At 43.8% G+C, this 10,190-nt stretch overlaps 1 protein-coding gene across 1 annotated transcript in view; it reads left to right on the top strand.

The window, feature by feature from the left end:
* The window catches only part of LOC102372752 (WD repeat-containing protein 64-like), an 84,585-nt gene that overhangs the window by 49,984 nt on the left and 24,411 nt on the right, over positions 1-10,190 (top strand). Inside the window, exons 16-22 of the mRNA XM_025213642.1 lie at positions 1,127-1,229; positions 5,917-6,023; positions 6,112-6,191; positions 6,281-6,335; positions 7,835-7,880; positions 9,045-9,104; positions 9,563-9,725. Coding sequence (XP_025069427.1) covers positions 1,127-1,229; positions 5,917-6,023; positions 6,112-6,191; positions 6,281-6,335; positions 7,835-7,880; positions 9,045-9,104; positions 9,563-9,725 — 614 coding nt within the window. The remainder of the gene's footprint in view (positions 1-1,126; positions 1,230-5,916; positions 6,024-6,111; positions 6,192-6,280; positions 6,336-7,834; positions 7,881-9,044; positions 9,105-9,562; positions 9,726-10,190) is intronic.

Genomic DNA, 10,190 nt, shown 5'->3' with positions numbered 1-10,190 from the left:
TGTCCACTTCTCCCCACAGCTTTGTGTCATCTGCAAACTTGGACAGAGTACACTTCACTCCCTTGTCCAAGTCGCTGATGAAGATATTGAAGAGTATCGGTCCAAGGACCGAGCCCTGCGGGACCCCACTGCCCACGCCCTTCCAAGTTGAAACCGACCCATCCACCACGACTCTCTGGGTGCGACCCTCTAGCCAATTCGCCACCCACCAGACTGTGTAGTCATCCAAGTCACAGCCTCGTAACTTGTTCACCAGTATGGTGTGGGATACCGTATCGAAGGCCTTCCTGAAGTCTAAGTATATGACATCAACCCCTACTCCTGCGTCCAGGCGTTTTGTAACCAGGTCATAAAAAAAGACTAGATTAGTCGGGCATGATCTACCTGCTACGAACCCGTGCTGGTTTCCCCTCAGCATAATTTTTCCTGCCGGGCTCTGTGAGCCTTGATAATTTTTTCAATGACTTTGCCAAGGATGAAGGTGAGACTGACTGGCCTATAGTTGCCTGGGTCCTCCTTCCTCCCCTTCTTGAAAATGGGGATGTGGTATCTTTTATTAGACCAACTAAATAGAAAAAAAATTTCTTTGTAAGCTTTGGGGCACAAGCGCCCTTCTTCAGGCATAGGGAGAGTTGGTTGTCTCCAGAGATAACATTCTTATTAAACAGCAGTATATGGAGAGGAGAGATAACGGACCTGATTAGCCACCCATGCCCTATTGTCTCTCTACAAGTTTGTGCACACAATCAAGCCCTTGCCTTCTCTAAAAGTGCAAATTTTCAAGAAGTTAAATGAGTAAAGGATATAAAACAACACAAATGCACTTTTTGTACAAAACAGTGATTAAATTGAGGCTTCCTGACCAGTGATTTAAATCATGATTTAAATTTATTTGATTGAAGTAAATCCGCCCTGAATAGAATGCAATATTATATATAATCGAGTAAATATAACATATGTACATAGGCATAATAGAATAGAAATATTGTGTTTTCCATAGTACTCATGAAGTTAATTTCTACTGCATGAGCTCTATTGAATTAGTATAGACCAGTTGTGAGCTATTGATACACAGTGACTGTGACAATGGAGCATAGGGTATTTGGTTTATTTTTCCATGAAACAGGCCTCCTCCAGAGCCCCATTTGGTCATTTCTCATAAGGAGCCAGTTCTGTGCTGCAAGTACAACAAAGAGTTTAAGCACGTGGTGAGCTGCTCAGAAGGATCTGTAAGTGACAGCTTTGGTACACAAAGCAAATAGTTGCTGACAGTATGGCCTGTGTTTGTTGTCTCTAACTTGTGCATTTTTAATGTGCCCATCACCATTAGACTATCTAATCTGCAGTCAGTAAAATATTTTAAAGGGAGTTAATCTTCTCATGTTATTACAGTGACATCTTAATTGATTTGACTATTAGAATAATAGGAAATTAGGGTTGGAAGCATGGGTGACTGGTGCCTCCTAAAACTGTGGGATCCCCAAGCGCCTGATTGCCAACTGGGGGCGGGGGGAGGGGGGTGTCCCCCGGCAGCCAATCGCCGCCATTAGCAGAAGTGCCAGCAGTAACCCTGAAGTGCCACCGATGCTTCTCTCAAGGAGTGCATGGCCAATCTCAGGGCGTGCATGCGCAGCCCCCTATGCATTGCCAATGGTTGAAAGGGACCTCAGGAGGTCATCTAGTCCAGTGGCTCTCAATCTTGTTTGTACCAGGACCCATTTGTAAACATTGTTGGCCAGTTCCGACCCAGTAAATAGCTTAAGTAGAAAACACACAAGTATTTTGCCCCCAAAATACTTATTACACATTACATGTTAAAGCACCTCAACAGTCTTAATTTTAAAGACAGAAACCAGCATTGACAGGAAAACATTAACAGAAATACCAACATGTGGCCCACCATTACTCCCAAGTGACATCCATCATTGTGCAATTTGCACACTGCAAATTGCTGGTGTTCCTCATTTACGACTTGCAGCCCCCTGACCCTACTGGTGCCCTTCACTCCCAAGCCATAGCTGCACCCCCAGTCCTGCTGGAGGGAGCCCCCCCTGTCCCTCCCAGGCTGGAGCACAGCAGCTGCAGTGGCTCTGGGTCATGCAGGCAGTGGCAGACCAAGTCTGGTCCTGGCATGGGCTGGAAGAAGGAGGAGGGGAGGTCTATGGTACCCCCTACCTTGGGCTGGGGCTCCTGCGCTGCACCAGGTATCTAGGCCATGGTCTCCATCCCCCTGGGCAGCATCTCCCAGCCGCCCACCCTTGCGACCATGGGTACTGGCCTAACCATGCAGCTCCCTGCTGCCCCTAAAGGGCTCCCCTGCCCTGTTCCCCTGCTGGAGGAACAGATGCCTCCCCTACCACCCTTTCACAGACCCAGTACCCAGGTACCTTCCTCCAGCACTGGCAGGCACCCCCTACCCCTATGCACACATCTACCCACACACGCACACTCTCTCTCTCTCTTCCAAGGCATGGCTCTGGACTTCCAACCCCCACTCCCCATAGACTTACCTTCATGCACCCTGCTTGGCTGTTTGCCAGTCTCATGCGTGTATGCGTGCAGACGCATGTGGTCCCCCCTGCCTCCAAGCAGTTCCTGGAAGGCTGTCAGCTTGCAAGGGGAAACCTGTGGTTTTCTGTGACTGTTTGCGATCATTTCAAATGTTCTTGCAACCTACTTTTGGGTCACAACCCACAGGTTGAGAAACACTGATCTAGTCCAGCCCCCTGCTTAAAGCAGGACCATCCCCAACTATATCATCATATATAGTCTTGAACTTAACTTTTTTCCCAGTATGTGCTACAACTTTCCGGAACTGATGATTCTTTTTAGCTCTCCCAAACAACGGGTATATTTGGGCATGGTTTAAAGTGATAGTTGTACCAGCCAGCACAACCTTTTGTCCGTAGATTTGAGCACAACAAAGTACAAGCCATGAGTTAGTTACTAAAAGAGCCTTTAATCACTGTCAAGTATCTGATAAGACTTATGGCAGTGGGGAATAACACAGGAATACATTATTTCCAAAGTCATCTTACATAAATCAGGTATTTATACATTTCATTTTCTTGTCATTCACAACATGATTCAGTCGTATAAAGCCACATATGCATAATCAAATATTGATTTGTGTATGTCTCTTCACTTCATTTAAACGCATTCAAATATAATTTTTGTTTTGTACCAAGCTACATGTGTTTTGTTCATTTCAGAATAAACACATTCTAATACTGTCTTATTTTGTACCAAGCATAAAGTCTTTGGTTTTGCTCGCTCAGTTCCATTTGGTAACTCCCAATCCACCCAGCTCTTCTAAGTTTTCAGGAAGTTTCAGCAGTTAAATCTTTCCAGTCATCCTAATGAGGCCTAAGCCTTTGTCTTAACCAGCAATAATAAAACCGGGCAATCACATCAGATAGTGCTATATAACCTTAGCTGAACAACCATGTTGTCCAGGACACATAGACACTTGGGCTTCTTTGTTACCAAAACCCAGTATCATTTGGTCTTTTGAGAGACAGGACTATAGCCTGTCTTTATAAGGACTTTGCAAGCTCAGACACAGAATTCAATTTTCTTAATGATTACCCTTTTTGTATATCAAATCAAGATGCAATAACATATTCCCAATGATCCTCCATTCCCTTTTAGCAGGTAAGGGATTATTAACACTTAAAATGGAAGAAGGCAGAGCTACTTCTATAACCCAACCTTTTATTGATTTATATCCCAAAGCATAAGAATAAGCACTTGTCTCTATGCTAGGGTTGCTAACTGTGACTGACGCTATTCCGGGAGATTTTTTTCCCCAATATGACGTAATGTCATTAATTGTACTGTTCACCCACTTCACAGTATCAGTCTCCTGGATTGCTTTAAATAGTCATTGGGAGATGGATGCTGATTCCAGTAAACTCTTGGCCAATCCGGGAGGTTTGGCAACCCTACTCTATGCCTATCTAGCTACCTGCAACAGCATAATACAGATTCTCAACAGGGAAATACAGGAGGGGGGAGGAAGCTGGCATGCAGGCTGGCAGCAGATCCTTTACATTTGCTGATGTCTTCCCCAGGTTCCCCCTATTTACACACAATTTGTATATGTGGGTTATTTCAATAAATATTCTAATTGGTCTTATTAAAATATTTGTTTCACTGAGACTTTGAGAACTGGACTGAACCAGTTTTCCTGTGGTCTTGGAGGATGCCAATAATTAGCTGGGGTTTGTGTCCTTGAGAAAAGTGCAGTTCTGGGAGAGAGGACTTCTTATCTCTTTCCCTCACCATCTGGGAATGCTACTTGCCATATTTTGCTTCTTTTACTTTGCTGAGTAGGCCAGTTACAAAATAAAACAGGTTAAGAAAGACATATTATTATTTTGATAGGATTCCAGCTGACTACATACAACTCATTTGTTATCAAAAGGCAAAACATCAATTGTCACTTCTAGCTGCTGTTACGCGCTTTTCCAAAATGCAGTTATTTGTTCTTGGCCTAGTCTAATATTAGTGGCTTGATGAACCAATTCTTATTTGACTTGCCTAGGCTACTGCTTATGATTTAAATGCAAGCTTATTGATTGCATACCAGCTTAAGTATGTATAATTTATAACTCAAGCTTTTGCCAGTTTCGTAGTCTGCACCAGTCAGTGTGATCTGTCAGTTGCTGACCATGTCTACAGTCTAGATCTTAACCATAGATGTGCAAGAGGCACTTAAGTGTCACAAAGCCGAATGTTTCAATGCCTGATTTGGAGGTATGTGGTAGAAGTCACAACCAAAAGTTAGATGCCTGGGCTCCTCTGTATAATGCAGAAAAAAAATGCAGAAGCTGATGGAAGGGGTTGGGTTGGAGCACTGTCCCTCTCAGGGACTTAAGTACCTAATTCTGGATTGCATGGAAACATATAAATTTGCTAATTTTTTTCTGTGTCCAGAATCTAGTTATTGGAGGGGCTTCTTAAATTCATCCCCCCACCTTTGCACAGAGAAAGCAGCTGCTGGGGTACCAGCTATTGGCCTCCCTGCTGCCTGTCTCTCCCCTCCCCCCAGTGGCTTCCCCCTCTGATGCCTGCTCTCCTTCCCCCTTGCTGTTTACCTTTGCAGCTACTCTAGCTCTGCCATGGTCACAGAATACCCAGCTGGGCCAGGCAGTAGTGGCAGCTCTGGCTCCAGCTTTGGTTAGGGTCAGGGCCAGAGCTGCAGTATCGTGAATCCCTTCCCCATACCCCTTCCCTGTGCTTCCCTTGCTCTGCACCCCCTTTCTCCATGCTTTTTCCCTGTGCTCCCCGCACTCCCTGAACCCCCTACTTGCCACATGAGCCACCTTGGCCCTGTCTGGAGTTACAGCAACTGCTTGCCTGGCTTGTACTTGAATCTAAGATGAGGCTTTTTTCTCCCTGTGCTAAATGGAAGGTGGGTGGGGAAACTTGGTTTCGATTAGAATGAGTACAGTAAGTGAATCTCAGTGGAAACAAGCAGGACTTTAGCAGTTGTGCACATGCCTAGCAATAGACACTTAGGTGCCTTTGGGACTTTGTCATCAGAAACTTAGACACTGAGCATTTTTGGGTACCTTAAGTTTTATGCGAAGACTTTGTGGGTGGCAGTAGCACCTAGATGTTGGACTTAAAGACCTAATGGGGCATGTAAGTACAAAGTTCTTATGAATCCAGCCTTTGGTACCCATCACAGTGGTATTTGGCTGTACAAGGCTTGTCTGCAAAAGTTAAAGATCTCTGTGAAGGAAACCAAGCAATGCGTTCCTTTTGTACTGGATGCAGTTCTACTGTTCATCTAAAACCCCAGGATGAGTTGGGAAAGGCTGGGTATGGATGGGTGAAATGGGAAATTTATGCTACTTTTTCAGGTGCTTCTCTAATCACTGTTTGTTTGTTTGCTTGTTGTTACTAAAGGTAGTTAAAGTGTGGGATTTTGCAACAGGAAAGCATTTGTTTGAGTTTTGTGATGCTCATGGAAGTGCTGCTATCACCTGTATGACCTTTGATGACAGTGGAAGAAGGTATGTTTTTGTATGTATGGGTAAGGATTTCAATGTATGATTGTTGGCACTTGTGGAAAAAAGGTGTTGAATTGTAACCCTCTGTTAGGTTAGTTACTGGAGGAAGAGATGGCTTCTTGAAAGTATGGAATTACAACAATGGACACTGTCTGCATACCTTGAAAAGGGGTAAGCAAGGTGATTTAAAATGTTGGGAGACTGCAAAAAATATCACACAAAGCATTTGAGAATGTACTTTGGCTTATTTTCCCCTGCAGAAGGCAAATGTGATGAAATTTGTGACTGTACCTACGTGGAGGTGAATAGAAACAAGTAAGTGGCTTCATGGCTTGATGTGCACCTTGTCATAGGGAGTGATGGATTGGGTGGGAAGTGAAACTGCAAGTGCCACCTCTCTCCTGTAGGAACTTATTTTTGGAGCATTAGTCAGGCCTGAGCTGCACACAGACATGCATATACTGCAGCCTGAAAAATAAACCTGGTGCAAACAAACAGCTATAGGCAGCCAGTGGGGCCCTGTAATGTAGCACTCAGGTAATGCATAGCACAGATGTGGTGAGAGTCTTCAGACAGGGCACATGATGGGAAGGGATTACAGGGCTAAGCATCTGGGATGGCTTGCTGGAGACTGCATTAAGGAATGAGGGAACATGTCAGACCCAGGGGGCATTTTCTTCAAGGGGACTGAACAGGAAACCAAGAGGATATCCAGGACAATGGGAAAAAGTGCTTGTTTCTCCTGTTGCTGAAAGGTAAAAGGGCTGGAACCAAGTCTTCAGACTTACTCTGCCTTTATTTTGAATCCTTAGAGATGATAAAGTGAGCCCTGAGAAGGATTTAAACTGAATAGTGATGTTACCTTTGGACGTTTATAGATGTGCTCTGGGAGGCGGGGGAGGAGGGCACTTTAATTAGCACAGCTCCGAGGGCTCCTATACACATACAGGAAGGCTGCTCCAATGCGTTGTAATTACCATGCTCCAGCAGACTCCAGCTTGTTTGACAAGCTTTAGTTCAAGCACCCCCACCAACATTTTTCAACACAGGAATGCTGATATGTGTGATGCACCGGGCGCTTTAATTAGCATGGCTCTGCAATCCATGCTCATTAAAATGTCCCACACCTCCCAGAGCATATCTATAAACATTCTGAGAGCTGTGTTAATTAAAGCATCTGGAGTGTCACATGTATCAGCGTTCCTGTGCTGAAAAACGACAGCAGGGCACTTTAATTAAAGCTCATTGAATGAGCTTTAGTTCAAGCACCCTCACCACCATTTTTCAGTATGGGGATGCTGACACACACAATGCTGGAGTCGGCTGGAGTGCAGTAATTACCACACTCCAGCAGACTTGATTAATCAAGTCAGCTCTAACGCACTGCAGTTACAGCACATCAGAGCAGCCTCACTGCATGTGTATAGGAACCTTTTACCGTCCTCTTCCCTAGTTTGCAGCCTGTAATTTGAGTCAGATAATGATCTAATATCGAAATAATCTGTGCCATAGTTCTGATAATATGCAGTGCTCCATATTAAATTATTTATGTTGCAGCATCATCTAGAAACCAGGACCTCTGTGTCTGCCTCTGTGCAACATCAAATGAAAAGCACTGTATTTCTCTCAGTAATGGCGTGATTCCATAGAAACCATTCTCAGTGGATTATTTACACTCTTTGGCCAGTTAGGTTTAATTTTTCTGTGGTCTTAATGTTTTAGAACAAAAACATTTAAACAAAATCTCTGTCATCTTTCATTTTTAAAAAATGTTTAGTGTAGATCATATCAAACTGAACACTTGATTCTTCTAGGTGTATCATAGCTGTTGGATGGGACAGAAGAATAAATATGTATTTTGTAAGTAGAAAGATTAGAGCTGAAATAGATGGTCTATTTTATAAAATGATTATTTTAAATGTCCTTTTGAACAAATCCCGTTTTGCCTAAAGGTGTCCAATTGTAGCTGTGTATTTTCTCTCAGTTATGTGCCTTAGATTTTTCCTTCTGGGCATGCTCGCAAGAGCTCCACTAGATCTCCAGAGAACACACACAGCCATATTTTGCCAAAGTAGGTGCATAACTATGTGTAAGTCCTAGTAGTGTGGACTGAGGAAAAATAGGTAGAGAAGCTGCTTATAGAAGGGAGAAGGTCCCTTCCCACCTTTCAACCCAAGAATCCAGCAGTTCCTTTACTTCCGCAGGAAGTGGGAGGCCCAAGTTCTATTTCTGTCCCCCACCACCCCATTTTCCAGAGTGAGTTTGAACCTACATCTTCCACTTCCCAGCAAACTGCTCTAACCACCAGAATATGGTGTAGGCTGAGACAACTGCACCCTCCATTCTTCTTGTTGAAGCTGGCTCACTGGGTAGCCAAGAGAGAAGGGATATGGAGCCAGGTGTAGAGCAAAGTGTCTGTGGCTCTATTAGCTGGTATTGCCCTGGAAGAAATGGGGTACAAGGTTCTGGCCCCTGCCCTGAATGGTGTTTTCTGCATCTTGTATATGCTAGTCCTTCGATAAAGTTATTGGAAAAGGGTTTCTTTTAGATCTAGGGATGGAATTGCGGGGTGGGGAGATCTTGCATTAAGGGAAGAGAGTGAGCGAGAGCAGATAGGCTTAGACTAGCCAAGAGATTTGGACACACATCTGAGAGGTAGGAAATGCAGGACTAGTCTGCTTTGGGGCAAACTCTGCCACATCCCAGCTGAGTGCAATATGTAGTGGCTCTTTTCTGGGGTGGCTTGGTGTTTCCTCACACACACTTTTCCACAAGGTCTCAGTTTCATTCTCAGGTTAGAACAAAAACTTATCCCCAAACCTTTAAATTTTTCAGAAAATAGAATTTATGTTCTCCAGCCAACCTCACTTGCAGGTTAGGGCCATTTAGCCTTTGCACATGTGACTCGTGTGCCATATACACTTCTTTCATTGGAAGCCTCAGGTGAAAAGCAGATATCTTCTGCCCTGAGAACATATAGAAAATACTCAAGCCTCTCTCCTTTTTCTATGTTCCCTGATACAGGATTCAGCAGATGATATGCATCATTTTCAGAAACCGCAGCCCTATTGGCAGGATGACATAGTAAGAATCCACCTCAATTCATCTGTATTACAAGAAGTTGAATAGATGTTTGGCGCACAGGGCTCAACATAGACCGTTAGAGTTTACTAACAAGCAGTTAACTATGCCCAATTTGGGAAAACAATGTTCACACCATCCACAAGGAGGTATCAGAGAGGCAGGAAGAGTCTGAACTAGGTAGGGAGAGATCTGTGAGTCACTAGCACAGAGAGGTAATAATTAAAGCTGCATGAGTTGTAGACCCTCACAAGGGGATGGAAAGTACCTATGAGCAGGCTCTTTCCTTTTATATTGCCCAAAAGTCAAGAATCTCAGTTGTCTTGATATTCTAACCCAGTGCTACTAGAAAACTAGGCTGGAGAGATAGATGAGGGTCCTTACATCTAGGGTTCTGTCCTGGTGAAAAATGAGAAAGTAGCAGCAATGTCTCTTGACAGGATCTTTCAATTTTCATTTAGAACCATGGCCACAAGGAGGATATTCTCTGTGTTGCTCAGTGTCCACCTACTTTTCTTGCTACTTCCAGCTATGATGGTGAAATAATTGTTTGGAATATGATATCAGGACATGTACACTGCAAACTTCACACCCCAACTCCCACGGATAGTTCTGGCACAAAAGGCAAGTACTGTCTGGGGAGACTCCAGGGAAAGCAATTCTAAACCTTTTTTAAGCCTAATATTTTCTGACGAGACATAGATTGAGCTTGTTTCAGCCAACTTTACCATGAAGAAGAATTGTATTAAGAACATCAGCTATGCTGGGAGGCATCTCAGTAGCTAAGAGAAAGAGGACTTGATAGCATGCTAGAGTAAGGGAGTAGTGCAACAATGGTGACTTTAACTTATCTTTAGTACCTGCGCAAATATAATACTCTGTAATGGATACCAGGGGCAAACCATTATCTTGGCTTTCTTGAAGAATGTATATAGTTATTTGAATTGTATATTAAACTGCGGGGAGGGGGGGTGCAATCTGGTACGTGCTATCCACACCTTGTAAGAAAAGGTCCCTGTCCTGAAGAGCTCATGCTTGAAAGAGAGAAGTTAAAGCATCTTTACAGATGTGAAAAATGAAGCACTGAGA

Source organism: Alligator sinensis, unplaced genomic scaffold, assembly GCF_000455745.1.
Source record: "Alligator sinensis unplaced genomic scaffold, ASM45574v1 scaffold406_2, whole genome shotgun sequence".
In the NCBI taxonomy this organism is placed as follows: domain Eukaryota; kingdom Metazoa; phylum Chordata; order Crocodylia; family Alligatoridae; genus Alligator; species Alligator sinensis.
This window is presented reverse-complemented; position numbering and strand designations above follow the sequence as displayed.